At 39.7% G+C, this 20,443-nt stretch overlaps 2 protein-coding genes across 5 annotated transcripts in view; both read right to left on the reverse strand.

Moving 5' to 3' along the window:
• GLCCI1 (glucocorticoid induced 1) overlaps window positions 1-20,443 on the reverse strand; it is a 241,277-nt gene that overhangs the window by 212,056 nt on the left and 8,778 nt on the right. The window lies entirely within an intron of this gene.
• Window positions 759-20,443, reverse strand: part of UMAD1 (UBAP1-MVB12-associated (UMA) domain containing 1) — a 218,990-nt gene continuing 199,305 nt past the window's right edge. For all 4 annotated transcript variants that reach the window (XM_070059807.2, XM_017344468.4, XM_070059809.2 and 1 more), the window contains one exon: window positions 759-3,026. In XM_070059807.2, the coding sequence (XP_069915908.1) occupies window positions 2,769-3,026 (258 nt within the window). In that variant the 3' untranslated portion in view covers window positions 759-2,768. The remainder of the gene's footprint in view (window positions 3,027-20,443) is intronic.

Genomic DNA, 20,443 nt, shown 5'->3' on the forward strand with positions numbered 1-20,443 from the left:
ATACTTTATATTATAATTATTGAAACTATTAAAGTAAACATTTATCACTAACTAGGTAATTTAAGTCATTTAATCTTTTTAGGTTTTGACTTTCTCTTGGGTAAAACAGAGTTCACTGTTGATTTCTAATGTTTCTTTCAGTTTAAAAATAGTAATATTGATCTATATATGGGATAAGAAAACAAATAATTTCATAATACTTTTATTAGAATAAGTCATTAAATGTGAGTTAATGCTATAACTAGTACTCAAACAGTATTTTACACTTTGTGTTTCTGTGTGGGTGCAAACTGTTGAAACCTTTACTTAATATATACTAAATTGATCTTCTGTATATAGAGAATTGAAAATGAATCTTGATGTGAATGGAATAGGAGAGGGAGTGGGAGATGGGAGGGTTGTGGATGGGAGGGAAGTTATGGGGAAGAAAAAGCCACTATAATCCACAAGTTGTACTTTGGAAATTTATATTTGTTAAATAAAAAAAAGTTCATGAAAATAAAAAAAAGAATAAGTCATTAACAATGACCACTAATTCCATGATGATGGGAACCTCGCTAGAAAATTCATGTCATTGTCTGCAAATCTCTCCAGTCTTACCAATCCAAGCCAAGTGATTTCCATTTTCAATGTTTTTCCTTAAAACTTACATAAAGAGGAAACTACATACTCTTCTCTGTACCAAACTATGTACTTACGTTGTTTCCTCCTAAAGAATTAATAACTGTATTAGTACATGAATAATGCAAAGAAATTCATTTTTTCTGGATCTGACAATAATCAAAATATTTATTTAATTCACATTTATTTAAATATAACAATTCTTACAGACAAACAAAAGTACTTGCAATCATATTCAGAACATGGTAGACACAAACATAAATAAAATGTGCAATTATTTTAACAATTTAGTACATATATTAGATTGACTATATGCTTATATTTAAAGAGTACCTTAACATATATACATGAAAACCATGTGCTTTCACAAAAACTCCTATAAAATGTTCACATCTGTGTGATAATAAGTCATATTTCCTAAGCTGGTATTTTATGAAAAGTATGGAAAAATATAATTTAATTATTGACCTAATGTGGCAATCCTATTTGTAAATGAAGTATACTTTTGTCAATAGAAATGTTCAACTTTTAAATAATACAGCATTTTTTCCAGACCACGCTACATTTATTAAACAAACGTGCATAACACATCAGAACTTGAATAATTCATGTACCTTTATGCACAGTGTTTAGTTTTGTATGATTCTCTATCTTTGTGGAAAAAAATAGACTTAAAATTTGGCACAGAATTCACCAACCATATTGCCACTGCTCACAATGAATGTGATTTAAATTTTTCATGGCACTGGGGAAACACTATCACAATTACTCCTTCCCTTTACAATTTGTTGACCAATGGTACTTCTCTTCTGCTTTAGTTGGAATAAATATGGATATTTAAAAATGAAAAGTTGTATCTAGGTGTTTCCTCTAATCTCTAATTGGAAATAAGCTGATTTCAGTTTTTCTAGCAGTAAAACATTTCCATCTGTAATGTGGCCAACAAATTTCTAAATAAGGATGTTATCAGCAATAATATGTACCATCGTGAGATGTTTTTTCTTTAGAAGGCAGAGAAGTTGAAAAGGAAATGTGGATCTCTTCATAAACTGGGAACATATGTGGTAAGGACAGCAAATGCCAACGGAGAAGGAAGCAGGCAAAGTTCTTTGGAAAGCCGGTCAGCAAGCACACTGGGAACTAGCTTTAAAAAGGCAGAGAACAGAGGTGGGAACACAGGATTCTCTAAAGGTGAAAAGGACGGCCACAGGCGTGAGAAAACAGAAATGGACCACTCGAGAGGCAGCATCCATGGCAGTTATAGCATTCTTTTTTTTTTTCTTCTTCTTTTTTTTAATTTCAGAGGTAGAGAGGCATGGGCAAGAGTGGGGGTTCTAGCTGCTGGTTTAATTCCCAAATGCCCACAACGGCTAGGAATGGGGCTGGGGCTGGGCCAGGACAAAGCAGGAGTCATGGACTCAATCCAGATCTCCTATGTGGGTGGCAGGAACCCAATTATTTGAGTCATCACTGCTGCCTCCCAGGGTCTGCATTGGCAGAAAGTTGGAGTCAGGGGCCTGACCTTGGAATCAAACCCAAACGCTGTGATGCAGGACACGGGCATCTGATCCACCAGGTCAAAGGCCCTTCTGAGTGACAGCATTCTTGTATTAACAAACTGCTGCTACTGCTGAAGAAAAAGTTTTAAATTTCCACATCCATATGTCTACATTGAGCCTGATGCAATTAGGCCAACCGGTAATTATTTTTTTTAAAAAAATTCATTCATAAACACCATATAAGAAGAACAGGGATAGCATCCAAGTTTCCTCCAGAGAAGAGACTTCACATTTACCCTGAGCTCAGGCTGCAGATTGGTGGTAACACAGAAAAATGCCACAGTTCTTTTTCACAGTTCTCTATCTCAATGTTACAGTTTGGGAGACTGGCTAAAGGAATATACTTTAATAAAACCTTGGTGGCCTCCTTTTAGTATTTATTATGAGGGGGGAAAGAAGTTCAATTTTTATACATGTATATTTATGTCAAAAATCAAAGCAATGAACATAATGCTATTTTCTTTGCTTTATGATCCTTGCTTTTCTGAGGCCCTTGAAACAGAGAAATGATGAAGATCATCAAACAGGTTAAATACAACAGGAAAATTTTTGTTTTTAAAGCTGTTAAGGTGGAAATAGACATAAAGGTTACGAATCACAGAGCACTGAATTTTCAAGAGTGAAATCATACCAAAAACGTGACAAGTTTTCGCTGACGTCATAGGAGAGTAAGTGTTCGGGAAGGTCGCTGATGGTGCCCTGCACTGCCAGCACATGTGGGGCCAAGGTGAAGGGGACGTCGCTCAGGAGCTCGGTCATTAGCGAGCTGCTCTCCAGAGTCTGGCCTGCCTTATTTTCCGTCTCAGGGCCTGCCACAGTCCCACTGGATGAGTTTTCTTTGATGGTCTAAAAATACATATATATGGCAAATGCAGCATTAATCTATCAATCTAAATGAGAAATATGAAATATATAAGCATACTTCAAAAAGTTCATGGAAAACTGGATTAAAAGATAAGTTTATTTTGGTGAAGAGAAATTTTGAAATCCATGCATACAGAGGGTCTTCAAAAAGTAAATTAAAAATGTGTGTTATGAAAAACTATGGATTTAATTCCATTTTCCAAGGCCTTTTCAAATTATCCCCACATACATGTTCCAAGATTTGGGTGCAGCTGTTGACTTTACTTGAGAAACACATCATCCAAATGTCTTCTGGGTTGTAACATTGCTCCAAAACTCTATTCTCATTCAGACTGACCCTCACAGCCCCCTTACATACAAACTGACAATCTTGCTATTTCCCTAGTCCTAATAATGTCTCTGAAGTCCCTGCATGTGTTTTCAAATCCCATGTATGCTCTCTGCTGACTGCCCAGATTCATTGAGAAATCTGTCACCGTCAGAGTCCAAAGTAATCTTGCCCATTCCAATTGCTTGGGGCACAGTGCCTATGGTACAACTTGACATTTCCTGTCTGTTCTTACTACTTACTGTTGCACATGCAGGTGTCTGTCAATTAGATTCTAGGGTCCTTGAGGGCCATTAATCTAGTTGGTATATCCTTAGAATCCTCATTTTGCACATTTCACTCTTTACCCCTAAAGTAGACTTGAGAACTACCTCACCTGTGTACCACAAGTATTGACTGATTGGCTGACTTCACTGGAACTAACATTTATGTCACAGAAGTTACACAAATAAGAATTGATATATGTTTGACTTCTTTAAAATTAGTATACTTGCAAACACTAGTTTACCAACAGATGTGCATAAGGATGATTACACATGCCCTCATCACAACCCCAAACTGGAAATTACCTACATATCCATTAACAATAGAATGGATAATACTCTCAAGTCCATTCACAGCAATAAGAATGATTGAAATGACTGACTTGCAATGACAAGTGGCTGAAACCGAACTCAAGCCAACACAGGACTGCTTCCGTACCTCCCATTTTCATGCAGAACAAAACATCCAAGCTTCTGTGAGGCCTACCAGGTCCTTTGCGATCAGATGCAGGCCTGTCTCTGACCCTATCCCTCACTGGTCTACCCTTGCTCACTGCTCTCCAGTCCCAGGTCTCCTTCTGCCTCAGACCCTCTGCTCCTATTCCCTCTGCCTAGGAGGTTTCTATTCCAAAATACACAAGACATCTTCCTTTTCCTTCTTCCAGAAGCCAACCTCTCAGTGAGATCTTTCCTTGCTGCTTTATCTGAAACAGGACACTGCACCTCACCACCTCCACCTGCACTCCTTGCCTCTCTGTCCTTCTTTCTACTTCTGCAGGGGACCTAGTTTCATGGTATATGTGATCTAACAGATTCTGATTAGTGGGTCTCAGAAACAGAAGGTACACATATTCACTGCTGTTTCCCAAATGCCTAGAGCAGTGCCTAGCGTTCAATCCATGTGTTGAGAGGTTGACAGTGAACAAAATTTCTGCCCAAGTGCAACGTGTATTCTCTTTATTTTAATGATGTATTCATTTGTTTGAAAGGCAGTGTGACAGCAATCCATATGAGTGCATCCTAAATGAAAAAGTCTGGAAGAAATACTGCTGCAGAGAAGACGTAGGAGAAAGATTCAGAAAGATTGTGGAAAATGAAATTAAAAGGTAAGTTTATTTGGGAGTCAAAAAATTTTTTATGTCTGTATACAGTTTTCCTCTTAGCATGCATTTTCCATGAACTGTTTGAAGATTCTTGTATTCTTTGTGATGTCTTCCAAGAAGCATTCTGTTACTGTGTTGACAGCAGATAGTGGGGGGCAGGAAGAAGACTGGGAATGAGATGACTGCAAAGGAAAAGGTGAAATGAAGGGACTGAATTTTGGACAGACTTTGAGGGTAAAACCAACAGGATTTGCTGATGTGATGGATGGTGGCAGATAAGAACAAGTCTGTTCAAGGAGGAAGCCACAGTTCTGGGTCTGAGCAATCGGAAGGATGGAGCCACTATTCACAGGGTGGAGAAAGTGTGTGGGAGGAGGAGGTCTGAGAAGATCGAGAGATCAGTTTTAGATGTGCACAGGGTCTCAGGGACACCAAGAAGAGCTGTGAAAAGGCAAGGATGATTTGAGTCTGGAGATGGATGAGATCTGATGGAGAAAGCAGAGATAATCCTGAGAGCAGACAATGTTTTCTAGGTGTTAGGCTGTAGGTGGGAAAGAAGATGCGGGCCAGGAATTGTAAGGATGTGGTGTCAAGAGACGTTTCTTTTGATTTCTGTTTCTCTTTTTAAGTTGGGAGAAATTATGGTGGCTAATAAGACTGAGAAGAAAGCTCGTAAGAAAACGAAAAACTCCACAGAAAATCTGTAGAGAAAGATCCATTCTTTTCACAAAGCAACCCCAACTCTTAGAACAAGTGTCCTCCAGACATATTTGTTTAATGAATGATCTCAGATTAATAAACTTGCCATGCACATGGTTATCCAGAGTTGTCATATAATTGAATTTTAAACTAACAGGCAAGTATTATCTTAGGACTGCAACTAAAATGAATGCAATCACACCCTGTTATGGCAGAGCTTACAATAACAATCCTTGTGTCCAGTGGACACATCCTGTCTCCTGAAACCTAACTGGGACTTACAGGGCTCTGTATCCTAGGGTTGGCGCAGAGCACAGGCTCTAGTGAGCAATGAGGTTACTATTGCAGCCTTTTAAAAGGGTTTTCCTATGCAATGGCTTGTATAGAAAAACTTAAAAGGAGGCAACATTTATATGCACCATAAAACCTCAAGATTACACATGCACCAGGCCTTTACTACCCAGGAACAGCACTGCAGAGTGGTTAGGAGCACTGATTGTAGAGTCAGACTTCTTAGGGGCAAATCCCAGGTATCCTGTTTATTAATAAGCAAATGGACTTGGGTTATTTAATTTCTCTGGGCCTCAGTGTCCTCAGCTGTATTATGGGATCAATAATGGAACCTGTTTTATAGAATTTTTCTAAGGACCAAATGGTAATGTTGTTAAGTGAACAGTACAGTGCTTAGCACCAGTTAAAGTAAGTGAATTAATAAAAACTTTAGGAATGTCAAATCTCACTTGTTTTTGAAGAAAATTAAAAAAAAACAAACCCTCATCTCCTTAGGTTTGGCCTTCTTTGGTGGCTCATATAATCCTATCCATCTCTCTCCTTTTCTTGCCTTTTCTCTTAATGTCAAGTACAAACGTTCTCTTGATCTATTGCTAGTCTCATCCCCTACCTGAACCTTCTTCTCTTTTCTGCTAGTGCATATAATCTTGTTTCATTAGCCAAAGCATCCTCCTTCTTAAACAAAAGCATTCCTGAAATCTCACCTTCTCCACTAAAGAGGAGATGTACTGCCCATAGCACTTTGTTTTCTTTTTTATTTTTTATTTGAAGGCAGAGTTACAGAGAGAGAGACAGAGAAGGATCTTCCATCCGCTGGTTCATTCCCCAAATGACTGTAACAGCCAAAGCTGGGCTGATCCAAAGCCAGGAACCAGGAGCTTCTTCCAGGTCTACCATGTAGGTGCACGGGCCCAAGCATTCGGGCCACCCTCTGAGGCTTTCCCAGGCACAATATTAGCAGGGAGCTAAATAGGAAGTGGAGCAGCCAGGACTCAAACCGGTGCCCATATTGGATGCTGGCACAGTAGGCTTGGCTTTTACCCACTATACCACAGCCCTGGCCCCCAACACTTTGCTTACTAAACACAGAACTTGTCTAAGGCTTAGCTTTCTAGCAGAAGTATTTGTTCCTTTGTTCATGTTTTTATTAATCATCTTTCCTCTCTTTCATAAATCATTCTTACCTGTCAGAGCATTAATCCTGGAGGACAAGACTTCATCAAAGTATAGCCAGTACCACAAAGGATTTGAGACAGTGGTTTCTTGCTCAAGTCCTCCTGATATAACTGCTCTCTGACCCTAGGAGGGCTGCTTCAGCCATCTTTGCCTCAGCTTTCTATTCTGTAAAATGAGTGTTGGGGGACAAAAGATGATGATAGTGACGACTACAATGACAGAGATGGCAAATTAGCATATATTGACCAGCTACTTTGAATCAGGCTCTATTTAAGTTATTTAAATGTATTCATTCATTACATCTTACAAGAGTCTTGTTAGGTGTCCTATGTTAAGGACAACAGGACACTGAGACACAGAAAGGTCAAGGACATTGTTTCAGGTTATAGGGAGAGTCAGTGATGAGACAGAGACCCAAGTCCAGGGACCTTTAATTCTATTCTTAGAATCTGTATGTTTCAGACATGCTTTGTATAGAATGACTGAATGAATAAAGTTTTGAAATTTTATGGTACAATATTATAAAATGGGACAATTATTAAAATAACAAATGGGCTTAATTTAGAAGGATAAAAATTCTGATGCCTTTTGCCTTTATGAAGAAAGTTCTGATAAAATCATTAAGGCAATGTATTCTATAGAGATAGAAAAGTAACTGTAATTTAAAGTATACATTCCCCTGGAAATGAATCCATCAAAAATCTAAATAAAACCATGAGTAAAACACCATAGGCAGTGAAACACGATTGTCTATGAGTTGATCAGCACTGAAACAGAGACATAGGAAGGTAGGCAGGAATGCAATACAGTATTCTTTCTGCCTTTGCATAAATTTAAAAATGTCCCATAATTAGGTTTTAAAAAATTAATTTAGCTTAAAATGACCATGGACAAAGTGTTCCAGCAAAAGCCTCCTAGAATGGTCTGAATTTCAGCTGTGCTGTATTACTCCAGCATGTCTTAACAGTTGGCTAAAGTGCAATGATATAGCCTCCAAGGAGGCTGCCTGCCCCCTTGGCAGCAGGGTGAGTGCCATGGTGCAGCTGCTGTCGGCATGCTGAGAGCGGGAAGAAGACAAATTATAAGCCAAAACAAGAGTAAGTCACAAAGAAAATGCAAGTCAAAATTCAAGGACCCCACACCTGCTAATAAACCTGATCACTAAGGCTCTACCCTGGCAGCCAATGGAAGCAGAGCTGGGGGTTGAGGGCTGAAACAGGTGCACAAAGCAGCCTTCTCTCAGACAGTCTTGCGATTTTTTTCATTTGCATAATAAAATGGGTCTTTAACAGGAAGAATTAGTATGTTAACCACAATGGAGCAAGAAGAAAAGAATCACTTAACCTACTGGTTAATAGCCAAATTTTAGAAAATTACTTCAAATATTATATTCATAAAGCATATTTGTTATTTTTGTGATTAACACTGTTCAGAGAAGTGCTACTGTGATGTTTCTAAGTTTCTTATATTTAATCTAGCTTTAATAAATATCACTTGTTCCTACATGGTTTAGGTATGAGTATACCATGTCAGGATTTTTTTTTTTAATCTAAAGGAGAAAATAAATTTTCCTTATCTACATCACTATGACAAAGTTTACAATGAGCTGTTTTCATGTTTGTATAAAATGTATAAAATTGTTTATTAGTTATCTTGTTAAAAAATGTACTGGCTAGATTTACTCTGAGTTCTATACATTCTATTATCTTCCTTTTAAATTACCTCATGAGGTTCATGGGCACTATTCCTCCCTTTCTTTCTGAGGACTGTAAAGATTCATGAGTTTCAAACTGTGAAATCTTCTAAGAGCTAAGGAAAAAACACATTCCAAGACTACAAGGCGTATAACACTTCAGCAAAGGCTTAGTAAAATGGAGTCACTTCCCCAGAGCAACAGAAGGGTGGTGGCATCCTTGTGAACCTCACTCTGGTGTTTGAAAGCAAGGAAATTGAGATTTAAGAACAGACAACTACATTTTTCCTGGCACAAAAGCCCCATCACCACCGTGAGATCTATCAGGAGGTGCCAAAACTTTATAAACTTGCTAACAACTGGAGACCTCATCAACTTAAGCATACTCAACTAAACTGTGAGTACTTTGTTAATATGAAAATTAAACTCCTGTTTTTTTCCTGCTACCCATTTCTTCAAATAGATAAAGAAAACAGTATCCTATAAAAGCAAAATATTTCTAAATATAAAATTTAGAAACCAGACTTAACCAAATCAGCAACAGAACCTACAGAAAGGACAGGAAAGAAGGAATAAAACACTCATGTATCATGTTCAATTTACAGGCAAAGAAGGTAGCTATCCCAGGCATACTTCTGGGAGATGAGTTATAGAAACAAGAGGTGATATCAAGCTCTGTCTATGCCTTTAAATTCTAATGTCTATAAATAAAAGACATACTCTTTGAACAATAGCCTGAACAAGCAGCACTGTCACTTTATCTCCCCAGATAACTATCCATTCTGTTCTGGCTTTGGATGGTATCTGCTTGCATTACATCAGCTTCTTGATGGTGGGGTGAGCTGCAGGGGCAAATCTGAATTAGAAGCATCAGGGGACAGAGGTTAGGAGAAGGTGATACAAGCCACAAGCTTTCTATTTTTTTCTAAAAAGCTGGTTGCCAATGTCTTGCTCGCTGTTCAAAACTTGAGGACTGGCATCTTGGAGCAATGTTAAATATTAAGCAATAGACTCCTTTCATTTGGGAGAATTATATTGTGAAACAAAAGTGTTCACTATTTTCCTCCAAATCCCCAGTACCCAGAATGGTCTCTGCATGTGGCAGATGCTACTTAAATAAGTTTGAGTGGCATTGAATCTGATCCCCTTGTTTCTCAGATACTCTAGGCAGCCTAAAGAAACAAACGATCACCCAGAGCACTTTGCCATCAACACAGATCAGCAAGGTGAGAGAAGCTGAGTGACAGAAGACCTGTGTTTTCCCTGTGGGCTGTGCATTGGTTTCCCCTGAAGTGAGAGCTCCTAGCTCAAGGATGATGTATTTGAATGGAAAACGAAGGGGCCAGGTTAGAAAGTGGATATTTTCCATTTCCAGTCATTGACATCATTTTGGTTGATGTTCAGTCTCATGACATTCTTTTTCCTTCATTGCTTCCACCTGCTCGTGCTTCCTCCTTCTCTCATCCTTAAGAGTTCTCCAACTTCCTCTTTCCAGATCGCTAGCTGAATGCGTACCAGTGAGGAAGGGGAAGTGAGCATGCTGTCACTTGCTGCTGCAGTGTCTGCTCCATGTATTCTTGGAAAAGCAGCTTGTCTGGAGCCGGAAAAGCTTGGGCACTGGCTGGCCAGTGGCGGGGCGGGGGGGGGGGGGGGGGGCAGTGGGAAGAGCACAGAAAAGCATTTTAGGAAAAGGAACCAGGCAGACTGATGTGTTCAGAGTGGGATCCTGTTGGGTACAAGGTTTGTTTTTTTAATATAGGGTTTGAAACTAAAAATGCTGCCCAAGAAATTGAAAAAAAAAAAAAAACTACCACTTTTAAAGTCTGTTTCTAGAAATTCAGGGTCTCTAAACTTAAGTCCCTATAGGCTGTCCCCTCTCCACAGCATGTATGTCACCTACCTCTTCTCTCCCCTAGTCCTCCATTACCCCTTCCCCCGCATAGTGGGCAGCCTCCTACTTCACAGACAAAAGAGGAACCCTCAGGTGAGGGTCTGCTCTCTCTACTGCGCCTCCAAACTTCATCTGTATCTGTTCCCATCCCCAGCCCAAAGCCAACTGCTCACTGGAACTGCAGACTCATCCTGTCCACATGCCCCTCCCCCTTCAAGGACATGGCTTTATCAACTAGGAGATGTCTCTAGCTTGCTAATCTTTCCTGTTAGCAATTACTCAATTTTAAAAATCCCCTTTAGTGCATGTTGCCCACTGGCATATCACCTCCTTAGTTCCCACACTGTCTTTCTACTTTTGTTGCAGCCAGGTTAAGCAGTGGCTGACACTTGCTGTCTGCCATTCACCCCTCAGCCACTGCCATCTGCCTTCCCTCTCTGCCTCTCCACTCACAAAGGTTACTAGTAATCACCTCTTGCTAAGTCACAGGGACGTCTGCAAGTGCTAATGCTGTATGACCTCTTTGCAGCCCTTCAAGCCAGTGACATCTCTTCAGGCTTTTAACTTGTGGCCTTTGTGCCCATCTTAGTGATGCCTTCTTTTTGTCTAACTGGCAATTCTTTCGCCTGTTTCTGAAATTATGGTGTTCTTCAGGGTTTTATTTCTGCTCCCTTATTATTCTTAATCACAACACACTTCTTTGGATGAACTTACCCATATCCATGGTGCCTGCTGCCCTACAAAAGTAGAACACCATGTAGATTTGTGTGTCCCCTTAATCTCAATATCATATTTCCATGCAGAGCCGCTGACCCACATGCTCACTCCTACCATACACTTCCTTCTGCCTATTCCACAGGCCATCTTCTACTCAAACATGTTCTAGTGCTGCTGCCTATCTCTTCCCCACCTTCAGCCCCACCCCAATCTTAATGCTCCTCCAATATTTTCTGTATCAGTGGACATGAATGCACCATCTTCATGGGTGCCCAACATAAAACCTGCATTATCTTTGACTTTCCTCTCCTTCTCACTCCCTCCATGTAGTAGATCACTGAGCCTTGAGGATTTTTGCTTTCAATGTCTTCCCCCACTCTTTGAGTCCACTGTCATTCGGGCCAGTATAGTTTTCTGCCCTGAATGCTACTAGAGTTTCCAGCATACGGCCTTACCCTCTTATACTATGGTCCCCTCAATACAAGTGAAACCTAAAATATTCTCTTTCTCCCTTAAAACTCCTCAGTACCTTTGAAGAAAAAAAACAAACTCCTTATTATAGCATACAAGTAACAACGTGGCCTTGCTTACCACTCAGATTTCTTTTACCAATATGCCTCAAACACTTTCCTAAATTCACATTCAGCTATCTACTGTTATCCAAACAAGCCAGGCTCTCCTGCTCTGAGCCATTATCCCTAACTAGAACATCTTTCTCTTCTATTCCCTTAATCTTACCTATTTCAACTGGCCCTTTGGGTTTTTCGAATGACTTCCCCAACTAACCTGGGCCAAATGCTTGTCTGCATGCTCCCCTGACAACCTGTGCACATCTCTCTCACAGAACTTACTGCACTGGACTAGAATGTTCTCTTTTACCCCCAGAAAACAATAGCTCAAACCTGGGGCCATAGCTTTCACCTCTAGCAACCAGAACAATGTTTGGCTGACAAGTGGCAATCAATACATGTTTACCAAATGACTGAAAAACCTAAATTTCTTCATAAACATTATATCGAAGCTCATTCAGAATAAGTGAGGAATTATGTTGGGCCTTGATTCCCACATTGTTTGTTTTTATAACAAAATTTTACCAAGTCTGTTTGTCCCATTATCACCTACATAAGAGGTATGGATGATATTACATGCAGATATAACTTAAATTGGTTTGAGACCCCAGCTCCATTTATTTTCTGTAGAAGCAGATAGTTTATTCTTTGACTCAGCAAATGAACAACTTCACAAATATGTCTCCCAAAGGCAGTTCAATGAGGTCATGCCACGTGTTGATGAAATGGCTCAGTGAATATTTTTACAACAGACCATTTCTCATTGAATGAGGGGAAGCAGCTGGCTTCATTTACACCCCCGCCACCTTTTGTTTTAAATATTTATTTATTTATTTGAAAGTCAGAGTTTCAGGGAGACAGAGAGGAAAGCCAGAGACAGAGATCTTCCATGTGCTGGTTCACTCCCCAAATGGCTGTAATGGCCAGAGATAGGCTGGTCTGAAGCCAGAAGCTAGAAGCCAGGAGCCAGGAGCCAGGGGCCTCTTCCAGGTCTCCCACATAGGTACAGGGGCCCAAGCACTTGAGCCATCCTCTGCTGCTTTCCCAGGGACATTAGCAGGTAGCTGGATCAGAACTAGAGCAGCTGGGACTTGAACTGCTGCCCGTATGGGATGCTGGCAATGCAGACAGAGGCTTAACTTGCTGTGCCACAGTGCCAGCGCCTCCAGATCCCCTTAACCAACCTGATTTTACAGTCCTTCTCAGGAGCCAGTGTTTCTTTCTAGTTTGTGGGACAGTATGGAGAGCTGCTGTGTAGCCTATGCCTGGGGACAAGAGTCCAGCACCAGCAACAGGGCTGCAAATCTACATAAGCATTGGAGGGGCAGGAAAGCCTCAGTGATGAGAGCCAAGGATAGGAAAGTAGAAGAGAGGAAATTTCACACCTCTGTTAGAGGGAAACACCTCTTTCCTATTCTGTGGTATCCATAAAGCGAGATTCTTTTCTGCAGGCAACTCTGAAATCCTACCACTTACTCCTCCCAAAGGAGGTAGACTGGGTTACATGGTTGAGAAGTCTGAATTGCTTTGAGAATGCCCCCAACTGTATATGTCAATCACAAGTCCAAGACTCTTGCACTTTTGACCAACTCACTATAAAGTGGGGGGGGGGACAAATAACAGAGGGGCCATGCTCTGGGAGTACCACCCTCCCAGCATTGCACATGTTCCCCATCCAGAAACTCTCCAAACTACTTTATTCAGAAGTATTCATGGATTTTCATCAGGTGAATATAAAGTCCTTGTCCAATAGTAATTAACTCAGTCTCAAGCCCCTCTCCTTTCTCCAGAAGTCAGTCCAGTGGTGAGGTGAAAGTCCCAAGCCTCTAATCAGATAGTTGGTTCCTCTGGCAAACAGTCCTAATTTCCTGATGTTACCAAAGGACCCCACCAGGAATCATCTTATTCGTATAAACTGGGGCATGGTTGAAAGGGATTTGTGTTATAAATAATCAAAGATGCTCCTCTTACACCAATCACTCAACAAATTCCAAGGCTTGGAGTTCGGTAACTAACCATGGTCACACCACTCCTAACCAGCAGAAGTTTAGACTTTGGACCACGTGACTGACTATTCAATGCTCCCCGCCCATGCCCTGTGAAATATAAAACAAGCATGTATTTTTGTCCAGACTGTAACAATGTCAATGCAACCTATATAAGCAACTTATAATAACAAGGTAATCCAACCTGGAATCAGTCATATTTCAATTTTATACACTATAGCATAATTTCACACCAGAAAAGTTTCACTAGGTTGGGTACAACGGTTAAGTTGCTGGTTGGGATGCCCACATCCCACATCCCACATCCCACATCAGACTGCCAGGGACTGATTTCTGGCTTTGCTTCTGACCCAGCCTCCTGTTAATGTTTACCCTGGGAGGCAGCAGATGATTACTCAAATACTTGGCTCCCTGCCACCAATGTGGGAGACTGAGTTCTGAGCTCCTGGCTTAGGACTCAGTACTGGCTGTTGAGAGCATTTGGGGAGTGAACCAGTAGATGGAATATCTCTTTTCTTTTCCCTTCCCTCCCCTCCCCTCCCCTCCCCTCCCCCTTCTCTTCCCCCTTCCCTTTTCCCTTTCCTTCTCTCTCTCTCTTCTCTCTGCCTTTCAAATAAAAATGAAAAAATTTAAAAAAAGTTTTACTGACTTTATTTAGAAATTATAATTTTCTTGCTGAGTTTAAGTCAGCTGATCTACTTAAAGCCTTCTAGTAGAGGTTATTATTAATGGAAATAGTAAAGGTTACTTTTTTTTTAGAGCTTAAGTTTAGCAATTTCCATATGTACAACTGTTATCTGGGATGGAGAAGAAAGGTTCTAAAATACAGACTGTAACGCTAGAGAAACAGAGTTTAAAGTAACAGTTCAACTAAGCATCTTATTACTGGGTTAAATCTACCAAGCTGGCTGTAACACATAACTGCATTTAAGAAACTAAAGTACCTGATCATGGCCAAGGTTACAAAATAGCCTACGTTTGTGCACCAATTCGTCAAGCTTACTACATGTACCACAGGTCAGAAGAACTTGATATTCCGTATCAGTCACACTAGATTTTACTTATTTATTTCAAATATCTATTGAACTTCTTCATAATGTCAAGCAACAAGATTATATTTTTTCCCAGATAATTTCAAGGGAAAAAATGAAAAATGGTCTTTGACATCTCCATAGCATGCTAATTTTTAATTTCAGCCAAATGAATGCTTTTCATATTATAAAACAATAACATACCTCAATTGTCTTCATATGCAATAGGAAAGGAAATGGATATTCTATTTTTAAAGCTCAAGAGGAAATATAAATGCATTTTACCAATGTGTTCTTAGATAATGAGATAAATAGATATCACTTACATGATACTGATTGACTACAAATATGTAAGATATAGTGAGATGCATATAAATTATTAAATCTAAAAATATTAATAGCTACATTGCTTTTACTTTGGTATGTATATTGATAGAATGAACATTTGATAGTCTCATAACCTAACTATTATATGTATTTTAAAACACAAACATTTTAATGAACAAATTTTAATGAGCAAAGAAATGAATTTTAAAAACCAACAAACCATAGTGAATGTAATTATTTAGGGCTGTTTAAGGACAAAATGCTAATCTGTTTTGCTGCCTTTAGTTTGGACCTAAAAGTTTATGTTTTTTCAAGGTTTCTACCATTAGTTTGCAAAAACATAAATATACCATTCTGAGTATGTATTTAGAATTGTCATGTCCATAGCCAGAACTTAGAGGCAATTATCAGTAGGATCTCATTTTCACCCTGCATATAAACATCCCTGTAATCTCAGAAGACAAATAACACTTCAAGAAACAGGAAAATATTGGAGAAGAAAGCCTTATTTTCTTTGTAATTTGAATGTGATGTGTGGAACAGTCCACACAACTTGGTGATATTATAGCTGCTGCATAAACAAGTGTGAATTTTCACAAACATGAGGGTGAAAGGAAATACATCATACCAAACTGAGTACAGAAATTATGAAGGGAGGCCAATTAAATTCTGCTCAGAGAGCATATGAGTGATAGTATTACCCACACTTGCTGCATCTACCGGAGAACTCCACTAGAAAAACAATGTCTGGAAAACTGAAGAGGTGAGCAGAAAGCTTTGTCACTTGACCTTGGCTCTCATTTGCAAAAAGGTTATATTTCAAAATAGAAGATGGGATTGGAAAAGTAAATACAGCTGTGTTTTCTCCACCCTAGCATTGAGAATGAAGGGGCCATTCAGAATGGCAGAAGGCTGGGTCCCATCTTGGTGCACACTTGGAGGGCAAATGAGGGTGCTATTATTTCACCTCAAGGCTAACTCAGGACAGTATTTTTTTTATCGTGGCAAAATATGCAAAACATGGAATTTATCATCTTAACTATTATTAAGGATATAAATCAGTGGCATAAGCGAATGCAGCATGTTATGTGACCATGACCACTATCCATCTCTGGAGCTCCCCATTATCCCAAACACTGTGCCAATGAAGCAATAGTCGTCATTCATTCCTCCTTTCCCCAAGACCTTGGTATCATTTATTATACTTTTTGTATCTATCAATTTGCCTTTAATAAAGAAAATCATATATTATTTGTCCTTTAGTGTCTGGCTTATCTCATGCAATGTTTTCAGTTCCCTGACTCCTCTCCACTCCTGGTAATGCACGTCCTGGCAGGCAACGGTGAGGAATCAAGAAGCTGCGTTCCTGAAACCCACTTGGGAGACCTGGATTTGGCCCAGCCCAATCCTACAAAAAAGAAATTATAGCTGCTGCATAAACAAGTGTGAATTTTCACCAAACAGATGAAAGTAAGTACAGAAACTGAGTACAGAAATTATGAAGGGAAGCCAGTTAAATCCCACTCAGCAAGCACATGAGTGATAGTATTATCCACATTGCTGCAGGTATTTTGTAGCAGGTATTGGAACTTTATTCCTATTTAAGGCTGAATAACACTCCTTGTATGTATATACCACATTTTGTTCATTTATTTGTTGATGGTTTGGGTTGTCTCCACTTTTTGGCCATTACAGCACATTATTTTAAGAAATAATTAAATCAACTGGATGCAAAATATGGGAAGCAGTTCTAACAGGATTCTTAAGACTCAATAAATATAGGAACTTAGCGTATTAAATGTGTGGAGAACAGGTATCACAAGTGAAGTGAGGGGTTTAAACACTATCTATGGTTGCTGCTTATTTTGAACTGTAAGTTTGGTTAGGTGTAATAAATTCATATACTTTCATAATACACATTTTCTGGCTAACAAATAATTAAAGTAATTCTTGTCACCTTAATATTTGATGAATTAAAATCTGAGTATAACTGATATTATTTCAACTTTGTTTGAAACAGCTCATAAAATGTGGGAACTTCCACTAGAACTCTCCACTGGAGTTTTAACAAATAAATTCTTCAAAACTCTCTATTTACTTGAAAGGTGGAGGGGGCACAGAAAAAGAAACAGAGAGCTCCCATCTGCTGGTTCACTCCCCGAACACTTGCTGTCTGCAATAACCAGGATTGGGCTGGGCCAAAGGCAGGAGCTGGGCCAAATCCAGGTCTCCCAAGTGGGTTTCAGGAACCCGGCTTCTTGATTCCTCATCGTTGCCTGCGAGGACGTGCATTACCAGGAGTGGAGAGGAGTCAGGGATATGGAATGCAGGCATCTTCACTGCTAGGCTAAACGCCCGCCTTTGCACCAGAATTCCTTTGTGTGTTATGAGAGTAATAAGTCATGACCTGCACTTGAGAAAGGAAGGTCTCCTCAATAAAATAGAGATTTGATAATGTTAAGAGTGACTTAAAATCAGAAACCACATAGTGCCCAAAAAGAAAGAATCATGAGAGGAAAATTTAAAGTTCATACAGCTTAACAAATTTTGAAAATTATAATGCCTCATGGTGATGGCTCAAAGAGTTGGGTCCCTGTCACCTACATGGGAGACCTAGATTACTGAGTCCCCTGCTCCCAGATTTGACCTCTAGCCCAAAATTGTGGCCATTTGTGTGGTAACAGTAGATGAAAGTCGTCTCTCTCTCTCTCTCTCCCTCTCTCTCTCTCTCTCTCACCACCTCTCAAGTAAATGAATTTTTTTATTTTATTTATTTATTTTTTATTTTTTGACAGGCAGAGTGGACAGTGAGAGAGAGAGACAAAGAGAAAGGTCTTCCTTTTGCCATTGGTTCACTCTCCAATGGCCGCCACGGCCGGCGCACCGCGCTGATCCGATGGCAGGAGCCAGGTGCTTCTCCTGGTCTCCTATGCGGGTGCAAGGCCCAAGCACTTGGGCCATCCTCCACTGCACTCCCTGGCCACAGCAGACAGCTGGCCTAGAAGAGGGGCAACTGGGACAGAATCCGGCGCCCCGACCAGGACTAGAACCCGGTGTGCTGGTGTGCCGGCGCCGCAAGGCGGAGGATTAGCTTAGTGAGCTGCGAAGTAAATGAATTTAAAAAAAAAAAAAAAAAAAAAAAAAAAAAAAAAAAAAAAAAAAAACCTCAATTGATTCCTAAAAAAATTACAAAGCCTCAACAGAGTAACAAATTCTATATAAGTGATCTGGAATTTCTCAAAGGAAAATGTATTCAGATCAGTAAGAGAAAAGCTGATAAATGTACAATCAATTCTTAGGCTAATTCTTTTTAAGAATTCCTAAGTTTTTAGGGGCAAAGAAAGTAATTAAAAGGATATATATGGTTACTTCTACATCATATTGAAAATTAATTTGTAAAACTTAGTAAAAAGGGCATTTTTGCCTTTACCCAAACATGTGACCTTAAGCAAATCATTTAACCCTACTGGATTTCAACTTACTCCTCTGAAACACGAGATCATTGCACCAGATGCTCCAGTTGTAAAGCGTCAAAATTCGAAGGAGACCTAGGGATCTTCTGCACTAGTAAAGCTGCTTCAGGAAAGAGCACTTACACCAATATAAATGATAACCAGAAAGACAGTAATGACTTAGGGGTGTTTATCTTGAGAACATCCTCCTAACTCGGAAGGATACTCCAAGGTTATGAAAAGGATTCTCATGCCAGAACAGTCCCGAGTGTCACATTGCTCTTGATTATGATAAGAAACAGAAACACTCAGGAGTCAAGAAAAATACAGGTAGGTGCCAATCTCTCACAAGTCACAGCTTAAAAAGTTACTTTTATAATGACTCAGAATTGAGAAGGTATTTTCTCAGGCAAGTAAGCCCACAACAGAGCTGAAATCCTTTGAATTTGTAACACAGAGATGTACAAAATTATCTCAGTAGTATTACAAGCAGAACAGCAACAAATTAGACTACATTTATCAAAATTACCTTGAATTCCAGTGCCCAAGGAAAGCAAATTGGTTTGTAAGAGCTACTTTGGGAGAGAGTCTGAAAGGAACTGAGGAGCACTTTCAAGATTGCTGACCTGTCACCAATGGGTATCTCCATTACAAACATCTCCCCAAAAGCTGTAGGGCTGTGTTAAGAATTTTTATTTCATTCCCACAAACAGTAAGGTGATGAAACAGAACTTCCCTGGGGTGAGTGGTAAAGTCTGGAGTGAGAAGGGGTTTAGCACAGTGTAGGTTTATGGAAGAGAGCAGTTTGCTGCTGACAGAGGTGACTGGTCACCAGAAGCAAGGGTGTTTAGCACAGTCCATCTGCTGAAGACAGGGAATGGCAGTGAAGGGTCTCAAAAGTTCTATTTGAGCTCCTGAGGCCTTCACTGTGGGTCAGCTTGTTTTTCACAATAGCTGAGTGGGGAGCAGAGGGCTCAGGATGGGTGGGAGGAAGCAGTTAGCTTTGCCCTATTATGTAGGACACATAAGTGAAGGAAACTTGAGTTTGTGGGGTGGTTCTTGTAACCTGAATGCTAATTTTCAGAGGTGTGGTATTTCACAAACATTTCTAGGGAGTCCATTTTGAGAACCTAGTACATTTTCCTTTAGCCTTCCAGAAATAACTGCTATGGTTTCAACTGCCAAAGTGACATAATGGTGAACACATGTGATTCCCAAAAGCATTGTTAAAATTATAGAACCTACACTCAGAGTCCAGAAGGGCTTTTCTGCTTTCCTTTGCCCTACTTGCTTTGCAGGTGAGCTGATGTTAGGAATTCTCTGAAGACACTGAATAATTTATAGTTCACCCATGAGGGTGGAAATAAGGTGGTTAAGAACATGAACTGATACATACTAATAAGTCAATTATATGAGCTGTTAGAGATTCCAGTTTCATAAACTGCATCTCTCTTCAGTCCTATGGTTCTAATAGTGTACCTATTTCTATTACCACAGATACCAGTTCACATCGAAGGAGCACTGATTTGCCAGTCATTGTACTAATGTCCTTATCTCTGATTTAAATTTTTCCTTACAAAGTAGGTACTATTTCAATTTCCAGTTAACAGGTGAGGAACACAGAACTGCAAAGAACTTATATAGTCTAACTCTGGGGTTAGAAGCTTAACCACTATTCTCTATTGCTTCCACAGTCTGACAGAGTCTAAGGAAACTTCCCTTCATGTCTTTAAAGATGCAGCACAATTCTTTATAAAGACCAAAATGTATCTTCTGCTTTGGGAAGGGGAGTAGAATACTTTTCTAAAGCTCATACTTTATCTTTTTCTCAAAAGAAAATAAACAATCAAAGC

This window comes from Oryctolagus cuniculus, chromosome 16 (assembly GCF_051225735.1).
Source record: "Oryctolagus cuniculus isolate XC-2025 breed Fujian yellow rabbit chromosome 16, ASM5122573v1, whole genome shotgun sequence".
NCBI classification, from domain to species: domain Eukaryota; kingdom Metazoa; phylum Chordata; class Mammalia; order Lagomorpha; family Leporidae; genus Oryctolagus; species Oryctolagus cuniculus.